At 52.2% G+C, this 24730-nt stretch overlaps 1 protein-coding gene across 1 annotated transcript in view; it reads right to left on the minus strand.

The window, feature by feature from the left end:
- Positions 1–4542: 4542 nt before the first annotated feature.
- LOC105483871 (ELAV like RNA binding protein 1) overlaps positions 4543–24730 on the minus strand; it is a 46998-nt gene continuing 26810 nt past the window's right edge. The window contains exons 4-6 of the mRNA XM_011744967.3: positions 19586–19739; positions 13469–13694; positions 4543–9764 (exon numbers count right to left, since the gene is read on the minus strand). Of these exons, the coding sequence (XP_011743269.1) occupies positions 9440–9764; positions 13469–13694; positions 19586–19739 (705 nt within the window). The 3' untranslated portion in view covers positions 4543–9439. The remainder of the gene's footprint in view (positions 9765–13468; positions 13695–19585; positions 19740–24730) is intronic.

The following is a 24730-nucleotide window of genomic DNA, read 5'->3' on the forward strand; positions in this document are numbered from 1 at the left end:
TGGCCAAGGCATCATTTCCTCCTGCCTGGATTCCAGACTTTCCGGAGGCCCTCGGCCCTAATGGGCGGCGGGGGGGTTCGGGCATCTCTCCTGAGAGGTCCCAGGTCCATCACAGGCTATTTCCACGGTCTCGACTTCCCCAGCTCTTTGACGCTGGCCAGTGGCCGGCTACATGCTGTGGGTTGGGGGATGCGTGGCTTTCGCTGAGGACCCACAGGCCTGTCTCCATGAGGCTTGACTTGATAGAAACTGGCACTGGGGCCTGTCCTGTCACAAATCCCCTTGTCAACTGCCCCTTCCTAGGTGCACCCTTCCTCCAATCTCTTATCCTGGGTTCCATCAACTGGAAAGGAGCCTGATTCAGTGGCCTTATCCAGGCCTGCTCCCTCTCCTCCCTCCACGCACTGGCTCTCTCAGCTGCAATTTCCTCTCCTTACCCAGGCCCCACTCATTCCACAGGTCCTGGGCTGGCTGCCATTCCATTCCTCCTACCTGTCCTCCTCCACCTCCTCCTCTCTCTCCTCCTCCTCCTCCCTCCCTCCTCTTCTCCTTCTTCCCTCTCCTCCTCCCTCTCCTCTCTCTCCTCCTCCCCTTCTTCCCTCTCCTCACCCTCCTCTCCTCCTTCCTTTCATGCCCTTCCTCCCTCTCCTCCTTCCTGCTTCTCCTCCCCTTCTCTCCTTCCCCTCCTCTCTCCTTCCTCTCCTCCCCCTCCTCCCTTTCCTCCTCTTCCTCTTCCCCCACCATCCCCCAGCATTAACATCCCTCACCGTGAGAAAACCAAACAGACAAAATGCCATCCTTGCAATGAAGTTGTGAAAGGCCACGGTCTACAAGAAGTCCTAAGATGAACGGAAAAGTTCTGAGCGGAGACTCGATTGCCTCAGGTATCTGGGAGAGAATTTCCCAGCCAGGGCCTTCAGCAGCTGCCGGGAGGGACCCTGGGCGGGGGCGGAGGGAGGGGAGGGAGGAGGCTGCCCAGGAGGCGGAGGGAGTGAGGGGAGGTTGGCAGGTGCTCAAGGGCCACCCCCCACCCCCCGTGTGGGTTAATGCTTTCTGTTGCCATTTTGAAATTCCTTTTTTTTTTTTTTTTTGAGACAGAGTTTTGCCTGGGCCGGAGTGCAGTGGCGCAATCTCGGCTCACTGCAACCTCTGCCTCTTGGGTTCAAGTGATTCTCCTGCCTCAGCCTCCCGAGTAGCTGGGATTACAGGTACCCACCACCACGCGTGGCTAATTTTTGTATTTTTAGTAGAGATGGAGTTTCACCATGTTGGTCAGGCTGGTCTTGAACTCCTGACCTCGTGATCCACCCGCGTTGGCCTCCCAAAGTGCTGGGATTACAGGTGTGAGCCACCATGCCCAGCAACCATTTTGAAATTTAGTCATCTTTGACCAACAGGCCCTGCACATTTTTCCTTTCCTTTCTTTTTTTTCTTTTATAGCTCACTGCAGCCTCGAACTCCTGGGCTCAAGTGATCCTGTTACCTTAGCCTCCCAAGTAGCTGAGAACACAGGTACATGTCACCACTCCCGGCCTTTTTTTTTTCTTTTGAAATGGAGTCTCGTTCTTGTTGCCCAGGCTAGAGTGCAATGGTGTGAACTTGACTCACTGCAACCTCTGCCTCCCGAGTTCAAGTGATTCTCCTGCCTCAGTCTCCCGAGTAGCTGGGATTAAAGGCGCCCGCCACCACGCTCGGCTAATTTTTGTATTTTTAGTAGAGACGGGGTTTCACTATGTTGGCCAGGCTGGTCTTGAACTCCTGACCTCAGGTGATCTGCCCACCTCAGCCTCCCAAAGTGCTGGGATTACAGGCGTGAGCTACTGTGCTCGGCCTTTTTTTTTTTTTTTAAATAGCATCTTGCTTTGTCACCTAGGCTGAAGTGCAGTGACATGATCTGGGCTCTCTGCACCCTCCACCTCCCAGGTTTAAGTGATTCTTCTGCCTCAGTCTCCCAAGTAGCTGGGATTACAGGCACACACCACCATGCCCAGCTCATTTTTGTATTTTTAGTAGAGACGGGGTTTTGCCATGTTGGGCAGGCTGGTCTGGAACTCCTGACCTCAAGTGATCCACCCACCTCAGCCTCCCAAAGTGCTGGGATTACAGGCGTGAACCATCATGCCCGGTCTCATTTTTACATGTTTTGTAGAGATAGACTCTCTTTTTTTTTTTTTGAGACGGAGTCTCGCTGTGTCTCCCAGGCTGGAGTGCAGTGGCGTGATCTCGGCTCACTGCAAGCTCCGCCTCCCGGGTTCACGCCATTCTCCCGCCTCAGCCTCCCAAGTAGCTGGGACTACAGGCGCCGCCACCACGCCCGGCTAGTTTTTTGTATTTTTAGTAGAGACGGGGTTTCACCATATTAGCCAGGATAGTCTCGATCTCCTGACCTCGTGATCCACCCGCCTCGGCCTCCCAAAGTGCTGGGATTACAGGCTTGAGCCACCGCGCCCGGCCCGAGATAGACTCTCATGATGTTGCCCAGGCTGGTTTTGAACTCCTGATCTCAGGCGATCCTCCCTCCTCATACCAGTTCTCAGGACAGGTTGTTGAGAACTCCTCAGGCTCTAAGGACACTGAGGTGGGAGGGAACCCACGCTCTCCCTGCCCCTCGTCCCCCGGTGAAAACACTCTCATGTCAGGACTCGTATTACTAAACACAAACTGTGGTTCTCCGGACAACACAGGTGTCAGTTTCTCCTTGTCTTCCAGAAATCCTTTTAAATTGTGCTAAGAAATTACTGAGGTTGAAACACACACACACGAAGCCCAAGGGAAAAAGGATGCAGGCCTCAGACCCTTGCCCTTGAAGGGAGCAATGGAAATAGCCCCCATGAAAGGCGGAGGTCTGGAGAGGGGAGGTCTGGAGAGGTCTGGTGGAACCTGAGTGTCGCCTGCCATGCAGCTTGGGGCTGGGCCTCTCTGGCTCTGAATTCTGGGGTGAGGTGGGGATGGAAGCCATCCCTGGAGCAGAGGTGGAGATGGGGGCTGTCAGGTTTCATTAAGGTTCGTCCCACATAGGGGACTCCTCTAAACTTCTTGCTTCTCGAGGTGAGTCTCTGACACTGGCGTCGCCCAGGAGAAATACAGGTTCTCAGGCCAGGCGCCGTGGCTCATGCCTGTACTCCCAGCACTTTGGGAGGTTGAGGCGGGTGGATCACCCGAGGTCAGGAGTTTGAGACCAGCCTGGCCAACATGGTGAAACCCCATCTCTACTAAAAATACAAAAATTAGCCGGGCATGGTGGCGTGGGCCTGTAATCTCAGTTGTTCGGGTGGCTGAAGCAGGATACTTGCTTGAACCCAGAAGGTGGAGGTTGTAGTGAGCCGAGATTGCCGCAGTGCAGCCTGGGCAACAGAGTGAGACTCTGTCTTAAGAAAAAAAAAAAAAAAAAGAAAAGAGAGAAAAGAGAAAGAAAGAAGAGAAAGAAAAGAAAGAAATGCAGATTCCCAGGCCCGCACCAGACCTGCAGAAGCTGAATCTGCTTTGAAACGATGCTCCCCTGTGGGAGGCAGATGCATTCTTAAGTTTGGGAGGCGCAGACACCCAGACCCCTTCTCCTGGGTTCACAGGTTGGGCGGTCAGGAGATCCACTAGCCTGAGCCAGTGGGAGCTGCCCAGAGGCCTCTGGAGCCCCAGCTGTCAGCCCCTGGGCTCTGAACACCTGAGGGACAGCCCTGAGCACTGTCAGGACTCTGGCTGAAGCACAGCCCTGGCCCTTTGGCCCCAGGTGGTGTCGGATAACACGAAGTTTTCCCGGAAGCCGAGGGATCAGTCACGTCTGGAAGAGAAGATGGTGAACGCAGACCCACAAGACGCACAAGCAATAGAGAAACTAGCGACTTGAAAATGGGCTCCGTAAATGCTTTCCGAGAAGCCCGCCCGTGGGACTATGTTAGCTCAACTCTCCGAGTGCTAAGCGCGACCATCCAGTCCTTGGCGGAGTCTTGGTAGCAACTGTCACCATCCCTACTTGATCTCATTTTCCTGAGGATCTGGAGGGGATGGGCAGCGTGGACCCATTTCACAGAGGGTAGAGCGGAGACTCAGAGAGCCAGAGACTTTCCCCCGGGTCGCACGCTGGGGAGTGGTGTCAGAGCCAGGATTTGAACCTGGACTCTCTGACCTCGAGACCCCTAACCATTCCCATCCCAAAGGAGATCAGTCTCACGGAGGGGACACTCAGGACGGTCCCAGGGCTCGGGAGTGACTATGGTTCCACACACAGACAGGGGAAGAGGCTGGATCCCCGGGTCACTGTTCAGGGAGCACTGGTGTGGGAAGCAGATGGAGGGGGGCCATATCCAGGGGCCACTCAGTGGGCCCACTGACCTGTGAACCTGGAGAAGAGGGGCATCTGGGTGTGAGCTGAAGGGCCATGGGTGAGCCAGCACAGGGCACACCCGAACTGGGTGTCCCCTCGTGGGCTCCCGGGGCCTGGCCCAGGCTTACCTTGGAGGGAGGAGGTCCCCATCCCCTAGCACTCTATTACTGGGCTGTGGGCTGCTCATAAGTGACACACCATCACCCCTACACCAGCACATCTCAATGATCCCACTTCATTTATTACCAAAATATCACAGAATTCCAGTCATAGTTAACATACAGCGTTTAACACGAACCTGATACCTGCAGAAAGAACTGAGTATCCGGACAATTGAGTCGTTTGGAACTGTAAGCCACGCCCCAAACCGCATCACTCCGTACTTCAAAAATACGCTTTTTTGAGAGCTTTGGAAACTGAATTAAAATGTCTACACAGCTATGAACAATTGTTTAATAAAACTTTTTCATGTTTCCATTACATGTAAATATATCAATTTGGCATCTCTATAAAAACTCTGAAAATGGTGCAAAAGTTTCATTCTCTTTGAGAAAGCCATTGACAAAAAATATTCACACTTCACTAAAATTTTGAAAAATGGTCTTCTTTCAAAGTTTCTTTATTAATCTGAAGTCTTCTGGGTTATCAAAATCTAGGTTTGCTTTTTCCTCCTAAAACACTAAAGAACATTTATTCACAAGGATTAAAAATAAAAATAAAAAGGCAATGGGCTGATGGAAAACCGGTGAGGGCTTTTCTTTCTTTTTTTTTTTTTTTCTGAAAATAATTTTAAAAACTTAAAAGTTACATAAGCATCTTCAAAAGAACACAATGGGATTCATTTTGTTGTTGACTTTTGGACACCAGTGTCAGACTTTATTGAAAACAAACCCATGTAAAAACAAAGTTAAAATGAAAAATGGCACCTGAAAAATAAATTATTTTATATAAAACAAATCAATAACTTAAAACACACTAATATACAAAAGGTCTAACCATCTACTGTACAACATGGGAATCGGTTAAGAGAGCCTCCCCTCCCCCAAAGCAAGTCACTGTAAACGGAACATCACATGGTCATGGTCAAAGAGGTGGCCCCAAACCAACGGAAAAGCCTTCTCTTCTAGTGGAAGAAAAATCCAGTCCTATCAAAGTCTCCGTTAGCCAAACTTACGTACTGGCGGTGACTTACAAGCGAGAAAAAAAAAAAAAAAAAAAAGCTTTTTTTTAAATGGCCAAGAAAAAAACCTGAATGATGTCACTGAAAGGTAGAAAAATAGGATCCGGCCATTAGAAGTCAGGGGAAATCAAAAGGTTTGGAAACGTGAACCCTGCCTGGGATCCGAGATTCAGATTCTACTGCCATCGTTACATGCCAATTGCCAATGCCACTCAAAAAAAAAAGCACTTGTGACTTCAGGGCTGTCTTGGGAAGTCTGGGGACAGGACTCCCTGACCCCCAGAGTCTGCTGAACCCCAGGGGTCTCTGCTAAGGAGCTGCCTCAGGTCCTAGTAGGTGAGGTAGGTCTGGGGAAGATGGGAGGGGATTGAGGTGGAGGGAGGGGTGGAGGGACAGACAATAGAGGCCTCCTGTCAGCTGAATTCTTATTCTCTTTCATCCAACACAGGAAGGCTGCGAAAAGCACATGGAAATAAAACCGGGCTGAATGGGATGTGAAATGTAACAGCTGAGTGATGTCAATTTTGATTTTCAAGTCCGATACCGGACTGGTTAAGTCATGTCTTTTCAATGCCTGGTGGACAAATGGCCTTCGTTTGGAAGCAAACTGGTCAAGGAATTGCCACTAACCGTCTTCGGGTGCTTCTATTTCTCTGATCCAGCAGGGACCCCTGGGCTGCCAGCTCCAAAGGGCCGGCCTTGGCTCCCGACAGCAGCACGATTCAGTCCCTGGAGACTGGGTCTCTAGGACTAAGGCCAAGCGCAGACTCTCAGAGGTTAAGGCAGCTGCCCTTGGCCAGGAAAAGGTTCACCTTCCAGGAGAAGGTGGTGGAACCCACCCAGCACCACCTGCGGGCAGGCCCCTGAGGAAGTCCATGAATTTCAGGATATTCACGCAGGATAGTGGCCAAGGAGAGGACTCAGCACCCGGGAGGGAATCAGTCACAGAGCTGTGACTAGAGGCACAGCCAGCACAGAAAACTGTGGCTTGGCAAATCACACTGAAAACGAAATAATGGCAAAGCCAAGGGGGAACAAGGGAGAATTCATCAGGAAGCAGGTTCACAAATTCGGAGTTGCCTGGGGTCTAACTACCAGAGGAAGTTACACACAGGTCAAAAGGGAATTCAATCAAAGCCTCTTTGGTATTTCCCAAACCAGATTTTTGATAAATGAACATTATCTACTCTGAACGCTTTTTCATTGAAATTCCCAAATAAAAGGAGAGCACTCATTTTTGTTAACTATAAATACGACTCATCTACGTAAAATTTTTAAAGAAATGGTTTCTTTTGAGTTGTGCCTTTTTAAAGAAAAGGGATCTCCCCTTTGCAAACAGGCCTTGGCAAGATGTAATGAACTTGGAGGGCACAGGGCCGGCAACTAGAACCTTGATGGGAACGGAGATTGCTTTTCAGGAGTGACAGTTCAAAAGCTAAATCCTTCCACAAGCTTGCAAGTTAAGACTCCCAAATAAAGGCGTTGGAATTTTTTAGCTAGAAGGCTGTTCAAACAGTGGAGACCACGTACAATGAGAATGTTCCTGAACTGAGAAACTTCAGGGAACTCTCAAAGGCTCATACACTTCACAGTTTCTTCTCACCTGTCCCAGCATCAGAACAACTGATAGGATTCAGATAAAAAGGGGCGAGGAAAGAAGCTGAGGTGCTGGCTACAAGCCCGTCATCCTTTTCGCAGTTGAAGCTTAAGACAGAGTTCTCTGTTGAATGCTAGCTACGGGCATGTATGGCAGTGAGACTCCAAGGGGAGTTTCAGAAGCGGGAATCCAGCCTTCCATCAGAAGATGTTGGCTCCCATCTTCCATCAGAAGGTGTTGGCTCCCACCTTCCATCAGAAGATGCTGGCTCCCACCTTCCATCAGAAGGTGTTGGCTCCCACCTTCCATCTGAAGATGCTGGCCTGGGGAAACCTGAAAGGCTTCTTTTTCCAGGAAAACATTCTGGTCCCAGGGTGGAGACTGCTCTCCGGCAACAGAGCAGGGACCCTCTTTTGTGTCGAATCTGGGCAAACGGGCCTCGGTTTTGGCTTAGGTTCCTGAGGATCTGGGATTCTGTGGGAGAAAGGAGGTCCTCTCTGGCACCAGGCCGACTTTTATGAGATGTGGCCTGGGTACAGATGGCAACATCATCAATTTGCAAGGATCGCGCACACAGCCCCTCGGTAAAAGATCAGGGAAAGGGGAGGGGATGGGCATCCTCAGTTGTCCAGGGGCCTCTAGAGACGCTGACCTGCTCTGGGGACGGTGGTGCCTGCCTATTGCTCCATTTCCCACTTCAATAAATAAATAAATAAATAGATCGGTATAAATAAACAGATAAATACAGCCGTCATCTCATGAGAGCAATAACTAAAAAACAGCCTACGGTCACGTTTTAGTCTCACGTCAAGGTTAAAAACTGCTGGTACTAAGTTATCCTGTTTGTGATTCTCTCTGTATACTATTTATAAATGCCAGATCCCAGTCCTGAGGAGTTTTGGGCGATCTGGCCCTGCCTATTTCACAGGCTTTCTCTTTCACCCTTCCTTTGGGCTCCCGGTTTAAAAGCCACCAGCCTGTAACTGCACATTCCTGCGTCACATATTCAGAAATGCTTTTGCTTGAGGCAAGTATTGGTTTCTTAAGATCTTACGACTCCTCCCTGAATGCTGGGCCGCCTGCACCTTCCCTAGCCAAAAAGAAAGAAAAGGTAAAATAAAAAACAAAACAAAATTCGAGCAAAACAAAATCAAATTTAATGGTCTTAAATGCAAAAGTAAAAACAAACAAAAAACACAAAAAAGCAAAAGAAAATTAACAGAACAGAACAACCCAAAATGTCAAGGCAGTTATGAAGAGAACTTTGAGGGTTAATCTTTAAAACTACAAATCAAAGGTTTTGGTTAATAGATAACTGGCAAGAAGTAAGTACTTTTCTGCTGAGTGTTCATACAAAAGCAAAATTCCAAAACAAAATGCGACTAAAATAGAAAAAGGTCTAAGCGCTCACGAGAAGGGATGCGAGAAATACAATGCTCAAATGTTTCTGTGTTATTAAAAAACAGAGCCATCTTACGCCTCCAAGCTATGTTAAATGCTCTGGAAAACGGGAGAAATTATCGTGGAACAACAGTATCCAATGTGTGGGGCGCTGTGCATGCAATGTGTGGACAGAAACTCGGGGCGTCAGAGTAGCAACACATCTTCAGGCGTGCCTGGAGCTTAGATCTAACTCTGGAATATACTGGAGTTTCCCTGAAACTCTTTGGTCCATTCCCATTGGTGCCTGGGCTTACGAAACACGTTTGTGTCCTTCTCTGGAGGGCCCGCCCGGCATGCGGCCCCCAGCCCCAGTGGTGGCCCACGCTGGACGGGCCCACCGCCATTCCCAGGACCACTTGGCAGAGCCCGGGACTGAGTGAGCAGGAGGTGGCAATGGGACCTGCCTGGAAAAGGAACTTCCTGTCAACCAAAGCATACATCGCTTACAATGTTGAAGCGGTTGAGAAAACGCACACTCAGCATCTGTCTAACATCTTTAGATTAAAAACTAAAACTAAAAGGTGATTTTTTTTTGCTACCCAGTCTGTGGAGACATTGAATGAAACGCGTGTTAGACAGTCTTAGAGGTTAAAGCATGCTTCAGGTTCACCACCATCCAGAGGGACTGGTTAGTCAATGCAGTTCTACTTAGATTTCTGTTTAATATATATCTTAAAGGAAATAACTTACGAAACTTAAGATTGGTCTAACATTGTGGGATTTCAAACATTTGAACATGTCGGTTGCATCCCAGAGTATAAAAACCTTCTCACTTCTCATTCAGACAAAGACAAACACTTGTGAAAATTGGCGCAAAATGAGTTGTACACTAACAAGAAAAGTTTCAACTCCTTCACTCTTAATTATCTATTCCGTACAAAAAAAAAGCATGAGCGAGTTATTTGTGGGACTTGTTGGTTTTGAAGGAAACCTGTAAGATCTTGTCCCCCAGGCGGTAGCCGTTCAGGCTGGCTATGGCCATCGCGGCTTCTTCATAGTTTGTCATGGTCACAAAGCCAAACCCTTTGCACTTGTTGGTGTTGAAGTCGCGGATCACTTTCACATTGGTGACGGCGCCAAAGGGCCCAAACATCTGCCAGAGGATCCCCTCGTCGGCGTCCTGCCCCAGGTTGTAGATGAAAATGCACCAGCCGGAGGAGGCATTTCCGGGCACGTTGACACCAGAGAGCCCGCTCATGTGATCGACGCCCATGGGGGAGAACCTGGCGGACAGAGAGCAAGCGTCAGGCCACAGTCAGTGCAGGCGGCCTGGTGATGGGGCAAGGCCTGGACACATGCTGACCATGGCCGCTGGGCCCTATCCCGCTCTGCGCAGCCACGAGGTGCTCACAGTTGAGACACCTGCATGGGTCAAAACCATGACATTGTTTTAAACTGGGAGGAATTAAATACAGTAATGGAGGGGCAGGACCCTGTTCTATAGGGAGCTGACTCTGAGGGGCTGGTTGGTGACCTCCACTCCTCCCACTGTGTATGTGGGGGTTTCTGTTTAGGGGTTCCTGCGGTTCCCCACATTTTAGAGGATGAGCGCTTCTCCGGGTCCTCCATTGAGGGTAGAAACGCTCTGCAGGCGCGGACAGCCTCAGCTCTCCCTGGAGGAAACTCTCCTCGTACTGTGGGGTACGTGCAGGGGCTGAACTCCTTTTTCCAGATTTTGCACCTTCCCCTCATCATGACCCACCCCCAAGGGTTCATAGCCCAGTGGTCTTTGGTTAGAGCATGCCTTTGCCAGGGCCACTGTAGGGCCCAAGAATTCCTTCCCACACACCAGGCAACCAACCTTCTGTGGCTGCAGTTCAACATCCCATGAGGGCCAGGGGCCAAACCACTGAGGGCTGAGAACTCAAGGGACAGGGAAGGGGCCTGGGACACCAGCAACTGCAGACTCACCAAACTTGACCACACACGTGGGGCTCTTTCCACAGTGATACTTTTATTTACATTTAAAAAAAAAAAGCCTTTCTGGGCCAGGCGTGGTAGCTCAAGCCCGGAATCCCAGGACTTTCAGAGGCCAAGGTGGGAGGATCACTGGAGGCCAGGAGTTTGAGACCAGCCTGGGCAACACAGAGAGACCCCATCTCTAGGAAAAAAACAAACAAAAACCTCATCAAACTAAAACCAAACTAAACGAAAATAAAGCCTTCTGAAAACGTACAGATGCCGTAATAAGGATTAAGGTAGATGACAAAACAGTTCCTAAAGCCATGCTTCCCTCTGGAACTTTCTCAAATTAAAAAAGTAAAAGTCTGAGGGTCAGTTTGGGAATATCTGAGTACCGTATATCTGCGAAGACAGCATCTGTGAAGCCGCACGATGCATGCAGAGAAGGATTTCCTGCTCCAAAATAAAACTGGGCTTCAGGCTATGGCCCTATCAGCTAAGGTAAGTGAGTGCCTTCAAGTGCCATTAAACCGATTCACCCTCTCAACAGACACAAGAGGACACCAGCTCCCACGGGGCAGCTCACTAGCCCAAGGGTGATTTTTTCTTTTTTTTGAGACAGGGTCTCACTATGTTGTCCAGTATGGTCTCAAACTCTTAGGCTCAAGTGATCCTCCTGCCTCCTGAGTAGCTGGGACCACAGGTGTGTGCCACCACACTGGGCTAATTTTTACATTTTTTGTAGAGACAGGGTCTATGTTGTCCAGACTGGTCCCAAATTCCTGGGCTCCAGTGATCCTCCTGCTTTGGCCTCCCAAAGTGTTGGGATTACAGGCGTGAGTCAATGCGCCCGGCCTTCTTAAGAATTACTCTTGTTGGCAGTTTTTCTCTTGCTGATTTCTCTGGTCTTGACAGTCATAAATCTCTCTTTTCCTCCAACCCAATTCTCCGGGGTTTTCTGGATGTGATAGGGACTGACGGCAAACTCCCTGCAGTCTGGGTCTTTCTTCCTCCTCTTCTCTCAGCCTCCTGAGCAGATCTTTCCCTCTAGACTCTCCCGCCCTCCCCACTTCCTTCCATAACTTTGTCTTGGTGGTTGCCCTGCCACTCACTTTCCTGCTCGACCAGAAATGTCCACTCCTCTGGTTTCCCCTTTCTTTTCCCGTCCTCATTACCGGGACCAGAGTCCCATGTCTCCTCCTCCAACCTTCCCTGTCTTCCTTCCAGGCTAAGGAGCAGTTCACCCAACGCCACTGCCCATATAGCCCGCCCCATCAAGAGAAGTGCCAACTGTATGGTGGAATTCCTACAGCTGGATTTTAAAATTCAGCTCCATTCTGTCCAGAGAAGCTTCTCCAGCCTTGTCTTCAACCCAGAAACCTCAAGGCAGGCAGGCCAGCTTTGGAATTTGAGCCAGGCGGAGAATGCTGGGTAACACAGCCATGAGAATAACACCTCTCACAGCAGCATGTGTGGCAGTGGGCAGCGCCCACCCAGCCTCACTGTTAAAACAACGATGGGGCCGGGCTCACGCCTATAATCCCAGTACGTTGGGAGGCTGAGGTAGGAGGATCACTTGAGGCTAGGAGTTTAAGACCAGCCTGGGCAACATAGTGAGACTCCATCTCAACAAAAAAAACATTAAAAATGGGATATCTATCCTTGTCATACCTGAGATAAGCCCTCGATGTCATTCCTTGAGGAACGAAACAAAACAGCCCTGACACTGAGACCTCTGCTGTTTCTGAGGCAACAGCACACCAGATCCTGGAGTCCAAGGCCCTGACTCTCATCACCTCTATCCCACTTCATCCTGGCAGCCAGACCCATTTTCAGGATGGAAAGACTAAGGAATCCGGGAAAACTGCTCCCATCTAGGACAGGGCTCATAAACAGAATGCATACTGATAACATTCACCAATACAAATGACTGCACAAGGCAGGTGTATGAAGAAAGTTTGCCTTAGGGCTGCTGATCATGTCTAGGAACTCTGGAAGATCTGCTCTCACCCGACTATACCTAAGACAGCATCTTTCCTCCCACAGATATGAGACGTTCATTATTCATTTACTTTTTAGAGACAGGGTCTCACTCTGTCACCCAGGCTGCAGTACAGTGGTGCAATCATAGTTCACTGCAGCCTCCACTTCCTGGGTTCAAGCGATCCTCCCGCCGTGGCTTCCTGAGTAGTTGGGACTAAAGGCCAGCACCACCACGCCGTTTTTTCATTACTTTTTGTAGGAACGGGGGTCTCACTTTGCTGCCCAGGCTGCTCAAACTCAGGGCTTCAAGTAATCCTCCTACCTTGGCCTCCTGATAGCTGAGATTACTGGTGTGTGCTCCCCGACACTGGGCATGAAACCATCTTTAAAGCTCGCTGCTCCGTTCTCCTGTTACTAGGAACTGCGTGTTGAAGCTCTAAGCGCTCACACTCAACTGGTGGGGACTGGTGCTCACGCTCACATAGCAACTGGTGGGGACTGGTGCCGTCTTTATTTTTTTTAAAAAAAAAAAAAAAAAAAAAGGTTCTGGCTCTGTGGCCCAGGAGTGCAATGGTATGATCACAACTCACTGCAGCCTCAACCTCCTGGGCTAAAGCAATCCTCCCACCTCAGCTTCCTGAGTTGCTGCAACTACAGGAGCGCACCACCATGCCTGGCCAGTTTTGTATTTTTTGTAGAGATGGGGTCTCACAATATTGCCCAGGTTGGTCTTGAACTCCTGGGCTCAATCGATCTTCCTCTCTTGGCCACCCAAGGTGCTAGGATTACAGGGATGAGCCACTGTGTCTAGCCTGGAGTCACTGTTTTGATTCCCATGAAAGACAACGCCCCATCGGAAGTAAACGGCTTTCCTACAGACACCTTTCTGATGAAATTGTGGTGCGGAGCTGCAGAATGATTCTGAAACGTGCTCTCTGGCAGGATCAGTCGAGCGTCCCCGTGGTTTCTATTCTGTGGCTGTGCCGTCGCCCACCAGCGGGGCTACGTATGGCTTTCAGGAGTGCGCACCCTCCCGACCCACCTGAATCTCTGCGCCTGGTGGTGAACGGGGCCTCCAAACCGTCGCGCTGGCGAGTGGTACAGCTGCGAGAGGAGTGCCACGTTTTTGTTCTGGTTGGGGTTGGCTGCAAACTTCACTGTGATGGGCTCAGAGGAACCTGGGGGTTTATGACCATTGAAACTGGTAATTGCCTCTTCTGCCTCCGACCGTTTGTCAAACCGGATAAACGCAACCCCTCTGGACAAACCTTTTTAACAAACCAACAAAAACGGAGTTAGGGGGAAAAATAGCTAGGACTTTCAAAACTGAAAAGCAAAAGTCAGGTCAGTCTACTGTGGGCCAGGCTGGAAGTCTGGTTAAGGAAATAAACAAAAATTAACCTAAAAGTGAAAACAAATGGATGGAGTAAAGAAAACCAATGACTAACAGAAGATTAAAACTTCAGACTTTCTTCCCGGCTGAAGCCACGACTCCACGGTGTCAGCGCCCAAAGATATTTTGGTGACAGACATCCCCAATAGACACCCAAGCCTCTTATTTGGAAGAAAGCAACATTAGGAAACAGCATGTCCACTGTCACTATTTAGCTGCCAGATACCCACTACAGAGTGGGTGTGTGGGGTTGGTGGGTAACAGGGTCGGGGTGGGGACTGCGTCTGAGAGTTCCTCCCTGGGCTCTGGGGCCCACTGTGACAGCAGGCCTCGTGGCCGAGCCTCCTGTCAAGGTGCCCAGCTCAGCCTGCATGCCCTCTCCTTCATGCCAGGAGGGAGTGGGATCCTGTGGCTGCCCCCTGCCAGCTCTGTGCTGCTGCCGTCACCTCACTCCTGTCTTGGGATACTCCACTCTAAGGTCCTGCACCCTCCTGTGGGCCCCAAATTGCCGTCAGAATCAAATGAGGCCAGAACACTGCCCAGGCTCACACAGCAGAGCTGAACCTATCCACAGGCTCGCCAGGCAGGCCTGGGGTCCCTGTGTGGGAAAGGCCAGGGCCCCAGCAGCCAAGCCCAGAGGGCACCTTCTCTTGCTACCTCAACTGAGCCACCCAAGGGCCAGTCCCGGGTTCTAGGCTGAACCCAATCCCTGGACGGGGCAGCGTGAGACCTGAGGCCCATCCTACTGTGGGTAGCATTGGTGTGAGACGCTGAGCAAGGTGGGTGGAAGGAGAGCGTGGCTGTCCTCCACCCCTGCCTGTCCATACGCTAGGCCCGGGAGGGAAACATGAGTAGCCCGTCCCTTGAGGAACCTGGGGAGTGGGCTGGGAACTGGATGAGGGGATGGGGGTGAGGGCACACTGAGCAGCGGACTAGCTCCTTCTCTTGGAGCGAGGACACGATGGGGTCAGGGGAAGGCCTGGGGATCGGAGACGTGACAGCTGAGGGCCAGTCTGTGATGTCGCTAGGTGGGAGTCGTGGGTGTGTCCCAGTGGGAGAGGCGGCCGCAGACAACCCAACCCAAACACCCTACTTCTCAAGACTTTTAGTCAAGCCAGGCCAAGGCTCGTGCCTGTGGTCTCAGCTACTCCAGAGGCTAAGGCAAGAGAATCGTCTGAGGCCAGGAGTTCAAGACCAGCCTGGACAACATAGTAAGATCTCATCTCTTAAGGAAAAAGAAAGACTTCCAGTCAAAGGGTGTCTTAAGTCAGGTTTCTTCTCCAGGCAAAGGCCTCTGGCACATGGTAATGAACAATGACCAAAGTCAGGCAGCCTGGAGCCGTGGGTGACCTGTCCAGCAGGCACCCAACTGTCCCCATGTCCTGTCTCCACGTCTCTTCCAGCACCTTACTCCACCACTTTCCAGAGGGTCCTACCAGCTGCCCCACAATCGCGACACTGTAGGTCACACGTGAGCACACAGACAGCAGCCTTAGTAAGGTCAGACCTAGCGCTACACACATGTGCCAGGAATATTCTGGGGCTCAAGCTCATTTCTGAGCTGCTGCTCAGAAGGAACACCTGAAAACATAACCCTGACAGACGCTGTTTTCTTTGACTCTCTCACGACACGAATGACAGCTTAGTCAGTCCTGGAAACCTAAATGAAAATCTAACTTTAGGCAAATACGACTGAGAGCTGACGCTGGCCGGCTCGTAGGGAAGCTGGCTCCAAGCAGATGGCTTCATTCTGTTTCTAAAGACCTTGCGGCACAGCGGAGAGAAGGCATGCGTGCAAGTGTGGGCTCCTCTGGTGTTGTCAAGTGGCTTTCAAATGCAAACTGCCTGAGTGAAACGAAGAAAACTCAAGTAAGCAGGGCAGGAGCGATGCTGTTTAACACAGGGGGATATCAATTCACTCAATTATGTAATGGATGTATACTTTCTGAAGATGGCTCTGCATTTTTTTTTTTGTCTTCCCCTAGTGTTTTTTATTTTTGTCTTTAAGATGGAGTCTCACTCTGTCACCCAGGCTGGAGTACAATGGCACGATCTCAGTTCACTGCAACCCCCACCTCCCTGGTTCAAGTGATTCTCCTGCCTCAGCCTCCCAAGTAGGTGGGACTCCAGGCGCCTGCCATCATGCCTGGCTAATCTTTATTTTATTTTACTTTATTTATTTATTTGAGATGGAGTTTCACTCTTTTTGCCCAGGGTGGAGTGCAATAGTGCAATCTCGGCTCACTGCAACCTCCGCCTCCCAGATTCAAGTGATTCTCCTGCCTCAGCCTCCCCAGTAGCTGGGATTACAGGTGCCTGCCACCAAGCCTGGCTAATTTTTTGTATTTTTAGTAGAGACAGGGTTTCACCATGTTGGCCAGGATGGTCTTGACCTCTCGACCTCGTGATCCACATGCCTCGGCCTCCCAAAGTGCTGGGATTACAGGCGTGAGCCACTGCGCCTGGCCTATTTTTAGTAGAAATGGAGTTTTGCCATGTTGGCCAGGCTGGTCTCGAACTGCTGACCTCAGGAGATCCACCCGCCTCGGCCTCCCAAAGTGCTGGGATTACAGGCGTGAGCCACCGCGCCCAGCCCCCTTGTGTTTTTTAGAATTTAACAGCAGAGTCCAAGAAACAGCATAATCTCCAGATGAACACACTATAAAGTTCACAATTAAGATGGATACAGAAGCAAAGGAGTAAAAAAAAATTAAGCTGTTTCAGCTCAAGATGGGATTTTTTTCTCTTTTTTTAAAAAAGAGTTGGGGTCTTGCTATGTTGGCCAGGCTGTTCTGAACTTCTGGGCTCAAGCAATCCTCCCACCTCGGCCTCCCAAAGTATTAGGATTACAGGTGTGAGCCACCGCGCCCAGCCATCCTCGTCTATTTAACACTGAAAAGCCCATCGCAGGAAGGCAAACTCCACACAGGCTGGTTTGCCACACACTTCTCTTCCCTGCTGTCCGCCTTGCGCCTCATGAGGTCCCAGGAACAGGCACCCTCTGTCCCCAGCAGAGGGAGCCATAGCCCTGGGATGGGAGCCTCACCTTCCCACCAATTCTGCACTCTGGGGTGGGAAGCAGAGCCAGGGAGACCCTCCTGGCTCCCTTCTCTGCCTCCTTCACCCCTCTACAAAGATGCCAAAGGTTGCTTATGCCACCTTGAGGTTCACAGCTGACCTGGCGGGCGATACTGAGGTGCCCCCAACACCCTGGGAGACACTACCTTGCAGAGGGAAAGGAAGCAATGCCCCCAGCAGCTGTGTGCAGAGGTGAGTTCCCCCTGCCTGTGGCCTGTGTGTGCCTGAGACTAGGGAAGGCCCTGGGAGAGTTGGGTGGCTGGAGGCATGCTCTCAGGCACTGGGGGCTCCAAGTGGAGTGTAGGCTTCCATCATCAGGACCGTACTGGACAGAGAGAGGCCGAGGCAAAGCCGTGCATGTGGGGTCTAGAGGAGGAGGAGAGTGGACTGTGGGCCGGCGAGGTCAGCTTCCCCAGCCCCGGGCCCTGCGCAGCCAGTTCAGATGCCATAATGCAAAGTGGGGGGCAAGGAACCCACACACTGGCCCACCGACAGGATCGTTCTTTCAGCTAGCACTTGAAAGTAAGTGAGGGGACTTCAGGAGCCACAGGAGATTCTTCTGGTACAAATCAGGGTAGTTTACACCAAGTAACTGGCATCCCCCGACCCTCTCCCCAGAGCGAAGACAGAATAGAGGCGGCCGTGCGAGTGAGCCCCGTCCTTCGGCACTGCTGGGTGCCAGGGCACGAGTCTGTGCTAGGCTACAGGCAGCCCCCAGAGCCCCTGTGAAGTGCACAGGGGCCCTTCCCCTCCTCGGACCCCAGCGGGACGGAAGGCCGGCAGCAGCAGGGCCGGTGCGTGCCAGGTGGGGTTCCCACAGCCGGCCAGGAGGGAGAGAGACTGATAAGGCCGCCCACCCCAAAGCACGCAGCTCAGGGGGCACAGGACGATGTGCATGCCCCTCCAGCCGGCAGGCCAGGAAGGCCCCACCTGTGTGCACATGAAAGGCAAGGCTCTGGGCTGTTGGGGGAGTGCTGCTGTTCTCTTGAAAAGAGGTCACCTCAGAGCACGACTTCCTGTGGCCCGACTACTCGGTGTTATTTCAACATCACAGCCAAGGTGGGGCACAGTCTGTGTGGGAGGAATATGAAAACCACCCATATAACGAACGCACAGGCCTCACTGGGCTTGGGGAGCGGACTCTTCCCTCCTGGTTGGTCAGCACACTCCTGCTCCTGCCCCAAACAGAGCTAAGCGATTCTAAATCCCCTCAGGGTGGCCCGAGCTCCCCATCCCCCAGGCGGGGCCACGTGCAGGGCTTGGCAAAGGATGTGGTGGTGCACTGGTTCCCAGCCTAGTGCGGCAGGCGGGCCGGGAAGTGGGGCCGGAGCACAGCCGTGGATGTGCACATGTCCCCTGCTCATCTCTGCCTGATGGCGTCACACAAAGCCCCATGCCCATGTCCAATGGCAAGACAGCATGGAAGGGCCAGCAAAGTGGCCAGGATTGCCTGCCCATTAGAGGAATTCACTGCCATGTGCTCTGTGCATTTTAGATGTGCTCCCCAGAGAAGGGCATCCGAATTCTGGGGATTTGGGCCATCAGACTACTGCACCCCAAATGCCTGCAATGAAATTCACAGTGGACAAATGTGTAGCAGCCTTTTTTTTTTTTTTTTTTTTAAAAAGAAACAGCATCTTGCTCTGTTGCCCAGGCTGAAGTGTAGTGGCATGATCACGGCTCACCACAGCTGTATACTCCTGGGTTCAAGCAGTCCTCCCGCCTCAGTCTCCTGAGCAGCTGTGATGACAAGCCCACACCACCGCACCTGGCTACAGTATCCTTTATTTTTTTTGAGATGGAATCCTGCTCTGTTGCCCAGGCTGGAGCTCAGTGGTGCAATCTCGGCTGGCCGCAATCTCCGCCTCGTGGGTTCAGGCGATTCTCTTGCCTCAGCCTCCCGAGTAGCTGAGATTACAGGCACCTGCCACTATACCCGGCTAATTTTTGTATTTTTAGTAGAGACGGGACTTCATCATGTTGGCCAGGCTGGTCTCGAACTCCTGATCTCAGGTGATCCATCTGCCTCGGCCTCCCAAAGTGCTGGGATTATAGGCATGAGCCACCACACCCAGCCTGCAGTGTCCTTTTCACCCCGTTCATGGGCAAGGCCAGGACATTTGGGTGCTTGAGGGAAGGTGCTAGAATCTCTTGGTGTCTTCACCATACATGAAACGCTGGCCTAATCCCCGGCCTTTTTTTTTTTTTTTTTGAGACGGAGTCTTGCTGTGTCACTCAGGCTGGAGTGCAGTGGCATGATCTCAGCTCACTGCAACCTCCGCTTCCTGGGTTCATGCTATTCTCCTGCCTCGGCCTCCCGAGTAGCTGGGACTATAGGCGCCCACCACCATGCCCACCTAATTTTTTGTATTTTTAGTAGAGACGGGGTTTCACCATGTTGGTCAGGCTGGTCTCGATCTCCTGACCTCATGATCCACCCGCCTCGGCCTCCCAAAGTGTTGGGATTACAGGCGTGAGCCACCACGCCCAGCCATCTCCAGCTTCTTTTAATGCCATCTTACCTCCTCAGCCTTCTCAAACCAAAGTCAACGTCTTCTCATTTTGGTGTTGTCCTCTTTTGCAGAATAACTAATGACATTTAAAATCAAACAGTGATCTGCCTTCCCTAGAAAACCCAGCCCCCACCTAGAGAACACCCTCCCCACACATCTCGGGCCCCTCTGGTACCTGTGGTCTGATCCACGAGGACTCGTGAGTTGATGATCCGCCCAAACCGAGAGAACATGTCCTCTACGTCCTTCTGGGTCATGGTCCGAGGGAGCCCGCTGATGTACAAGTTGGCATCTTTGATGACCTCTGAGCTCGGGCGAGCATACGACACCTTGAGAACACAACCACTTTCTGAGATTAGGACAGGTACGTGGCCAAAGCACTGAGGAAGGTGCTAAATTTTAGGTTAGGAAAAGCCAACACTGTGTGGTAAGAATTCATGCAAGGAACGATTATCATCACTGACGCTCACCACCTGCAGCCGCATGGTGGCAAGCTCACTGCGCGATGGGCCGTGAGCCGGGGTGCCTGGCAGCGCTTCCTCACTGGGTGCTCACCATCCTCAAGGAGGCAAGTGTGACTCCTATGTCACAAAGCCCAGCAACTGAGGGCCTGACACTTGTGGGTGGCTACCTCTCTGATGTGCTGGACAATGAGCCAGTGCCAGAGATAGGTCCTGGTGCCCGAAAGAAGTCCGTGCTGCAGCGGGCAAGCAAGCTGGGAGCTACTGGGAGCGCACGAGACTCCATGAGACGCCCCTGCCAAAGAGCAAGCTTGCCACGGAAGCCCTGATGGAGGACCCCGAGTTTGTACTCAAATCCACTCAAGCATTCAATATTAAATGACTCAACACCTTTTGGATTTTTATTTTGCAAAATCAAAGAAAACTGAAGAGAACCTTCTGGATACTTTGTCAAAATGGTACATTCATCATTCGTGTGGAGAGGGCAGTGAGGGGAGCCCGCAGGCCGATGCAAGACAAGGCCTTCAGTGCTTTCTCAGGTTGGCGCTGACAGCCGTGCAGACCCCACGGGCCCAGAAGGAGAAAAAGGACCATGGCAGGGCCGGGCGCGGTGGCTCACGCTGTAATCCCAGCACTTTGGGAGGCCGAGGCGGGCGGATTACAAGGTCAGGAGACCGAGACCACGGTGAAACCCCACCTCTACTAAAAATACAAAAAAAAATTTAGCCGGGCGCGGTGGTGGGCGCCTGTAGTCCCAGCTACTTGGGGAGGCTGAGGCAGGAGAGTGGTGTGAACCTGGGAGGCGGAGCTTGCAGTGAGTCGAGATTGCACCACTGCACTCCAGCCAGCGGGACAGAGTGAGACTCCGTCTCAAAAAAAAAAAAAAAAAGGACCACGGCAGAACCCCTCTGCCTGTGAAGGGGCAGCCTGGCAGGACTCACAGCCTCATCAGCAGGCTGGGATATGGAGGAGTGAGCAGGAGAGGAGGGAGCAGGAGCAGAGGGAGCAGGAGAAGAGGGAGCAGGAACAGAGGGAGCAGGAGCTGTGTGCCTGGGAAGGGTGGGGACTTGAACCTGTGCAAAAGGAAGTTCGTTCCCTTTGAGGGAGGGGCACAGAACTGATGAGCCAAGGTAACTGAGACCAGAACGCAGGGAGAAACCGCCACTCAGGAGTCACTGGGCAGAATCTGTGTGCCGAGAACACACACACAGCATCCTCTGAGAAGCTCCTATCATGTCCCAGAGAAGGAACGACAGACATTGCCCCTGCTCACAGGGCAGCGGGCAGCCCAGCAGGGGAACAGGAGAGCCCCATGAGGAGAGGAGTGTGGGGCTGGAGGCCAGCTCCACCCGGTAGCGGTGGGAATCGAGGGAGCATGTCACTACGGGGCCCAAGAGGTCTCTGGGGAAGCCGTGCTGCTCCCAGGCCCGGGGCACCTCCATCAGCCTGTGGGCAGGAGCTCTGCGGACACTTGGCCACCCCACAATGTGGGTCAGGGGCTGCCAGTGCTGTCCCCAGAGAAAAAGAGGCTGCCTGGGCCCCCAGCCTCCCCTACAGTGTCCGGGCCTGCCCTGGCTTGCTGCAGACCCGTCTGGACTGGGGCAGTATTTGGGGACCTGCCAAACCGTGACCCTGGTGCCGGTGGAGCAGAGCTGAGGCTGTCACTGACTGGACCTACTGCCGTCCCTGGATGAAGCCCCAGAGGAGAAGCGCCCTAGAGCCAAGTGCTGGGGAAAGCTCTGATGCCTCCCAAGGACAGGTGTCTCCAAGGACCATGGGAACTCCGCTTTCCTCTTCTCTCTGGACATGGTCACATTCAGTCAGGCTAGAATCAGAGCAGCTGGTGCAGAGCAGGTGTGCACTGACCTGGGGATCCCCGGCCCCTCGGCCAGAATCCTCTTTCCTAAGCTCCCAACATCGCTTGCTCTTTGGCCTCAATCGGGTCTTTTTCTTGCTGCCAATGCTCAATAATTCATCCAGTGAGGGGTTCAATCGTGTTCCCCCCACCCCACAATCCAAATTCATAGCCGAAGTCCTAACCCCTTGGGACCTCAGAACGTGACCTGATTTGGATATAGTCATTGGGGGTGTAATCAGTTAAGATGAGGTCACACTGGTATAGGGTGATCTCTAATCAAATGTGACTGATGTCCTTATAAAAAAGGGAAATTTAGGCCAGGCGTGGTGGCACAGGCCAGTAATCCCACTGTTTTGGGAGGCTGAGGTGGGAGGATCGCTTGAACACAGAAGTTCAAGACGAACCCAGGCAACATGGCAAGAAGCCATCTCTACAAAAAATAAAATTAGCTGGTCATGGTGGCACACACCTCTAGTCCCAGCTACGCAGGAGGCTAAGGTGGGAGGATCGCCTTAGTGCAGGAGTTTGAGGCTGCAGTGAGCCGTGATCACACCACTGCAGTCCAGCCTGGGTGACTGAGTGAGGCCCTTAAAAAAAAAAAAAAAAAAAAAAAGCTTTTTTTTTTTTGAAAAAATAAATTCAATTTAGAAAGGCAGGAAATGTGGATACAGGCACTCACACAGGGAGAAGGCTGTGTGAAGACAGACGCAGAGACTGGGGTGATGCTTCTCTAAGCCAAGGAATGCCAGAGACCGCCAGCTTCCACCAGAAGCTGTGAGAGAGGCCTCTTGGACAGATCCCTACCCAGTGCCTTCGAGAGAAACCAACCCTGCTGACACCGTGGTCTTGGGCTTCCAGTCTCCAGAACCCTGAGTCAATACTCTTCTTCTGTTGAAGCAACCTGGCCTGTGGGGCTTTGTCATGGCAGCTGAGCAAACTCCTGACCACTCACCTTGCCACAGATCCCTCCACTGGCATCAATGCCCAGTTCCTCCTCTCCCTATTTACTTCTTGACTGCATTGATCATGACCTGACACGCTACATATTTTATTTACTTTTTTAGCTTTTTTTGTAGAGACAGGGTCTCGCTATGTTGCTCAGGTTAGACTTGAACTCCTGGGCTCAAGTGATCCTCCTGCCCCAGCCTCCCAAATGGCTTGGATTACAGGCATGTGCCACCCTGCCTGGCATCTACTTTATTTATTTAACTTTTAACTTTGCAAACAGACTCTGTGAGGGCCAGACTTGTGTGTTTCCTGCCACATTCAAAGCACTCAGAGCAGCCTCTGGTGAACGGTAAGCACCTGGGGACTGCTGCTGTGTGAATGGAGTGCGCAGCTGCCGCTGCTGTGAAGAATGTCTGCCTATCTGCACTGCAGTCCCCAGCGCTGGCTTCTGTGGGTGACAGGAGTTTTGCTGTTCTGGTTCCTGAGGCTTGGTTCTCACAATGTGCTAGGGAAGCCTCCAGGTGACGTTAAGTGCCTGTAGCCACACAGAGCACCTGGTTTCACACCCTGGCTTTGCCCCCCCATCCCTCCGTGACCTTGGCAGAGCTGTTTCACAACTGGAAACATCAGCTTCTTCAACCCAAATCTGGGGACCATTTTCTATGGGGCTGTGGAGAGGGCACGTGAGACACGGGATGGAAGGTCTGGCCTCCCGTCAGCCTTTGGTAAACACCGGCTGTGTGTGGCATACGGGAGCCGGCAGTGATGCAGAGCTGCACGCAGAGGCTGTGCGGCGTCCCGGCAGGGACACCGAGCTGCATCTGGGACATGCTCAGCCGGTTGCCTCCATGCAGGACCACTCCCACTGTGGCTGCTTGGGCTGCTACTACGGGGAAAAGATAGATAGGGATGAGGAGACAGGACTCCTCCCTCTCCACTCTGCCATCAAGGGAATGACATCAGGACCAAAGAGGACAGAGCGGACAGGGTGAAAGTAAGGGCATGTCTCGGCTGTCTGTGCAGGGCTGGGGCCTCAGAGCCCAGGGTGAGCACAAGGCTCCAGGAGGCCCTGCCTGCAGGGCAGGAGTGGGGCAGAGGCTTGGGGCCAGCCTGCAGTTCCCAGGATGTGCCTGACCACTGGGTTTCCTCTAGGATGTGGCCCTTGCCTTGTGCCCCTGTAGGTCCTGCTGCTCAGAATACCCTCATCCCCACCCTGGCCCGGCTAACTCCCTCTCCTCCTCCAGATCTCAACTCTGGCTTTCTTGAAGGAGCCTCCCCTGGCACTGGCCACTATTATAGGCTCCTGAGCCCACCCTGGGTCCACCTTACAGTGAATAGTGGGCACCGCTGGGCTCCCCGAGGGCGGACCATGGGGCAGGGACCCCCAGCCCCTGGCAGAAGGCTTGGCCCCAGCCCATATTGTCCGTCATAAAGGATTTGTCTAGTCTCTGTCCCAGATTCTTAGGAGAGAGTTTGTAAAACTTCTGGAATTTCTGTCTTTGTTACCGTGAGGCCTTCGATCCCACTTGAGTTTGTGCTAAGTGATGGCTCAGGATAGGCCCCAGCACCAGAAAGACCAAGCATGTGACTAGAGGGCTGGGGCTCTGAGCTGGGCCATACCGGCCTGACCTCCAGGGTGGGGGAGGGGAAAAGGGTGCTGGGGATGGAGTTCCATCACATGGCCGAAGAGTCAATCGGTCATGCATTCGTAATGAGCCCAGTAAAAATGCCAGACACCAAAGCTATATGGAGCCTCCCGGCAGGTGCGCAGGTCACATGCAGGGAGGACAAGGCACCTGATCCCACCAGGTGCAGACATGTGAGCTCTGTGCTTGGGACCCTTCCTGTGTGGCTCTTCATTTGGCATGCCCTGAGTTGCAACCTTTATAAACAAACTGTCATCAGAAGCGTGGGTTCCAGGAGTCATTCTAGTGAGTCATGCACCCTGAAGGGGTGGCGGGAACCTCTGAATTTGTAGCCAGTTGGTCAGAAGTGCAGGGGCCTGGGGACCCCCAAAGGGTGACTGGCATCTGAGGTGAGGGCGGTCTCATTG

Source organism: Macaca nemestrina, chromosome 20 (assembly GCF_043159975.1).
Source record: "Macaca nemestrina isolate mMacNem1 chromosome 20, mMacNem.hap1, whole genome shotgun sequence".
NCBI classification, from domain to species: Eukaryota; Metazoa; Chordata; class Mammalia; order Primates; family Cercopithecidae; genus Macaca; species Macaca nemestrina.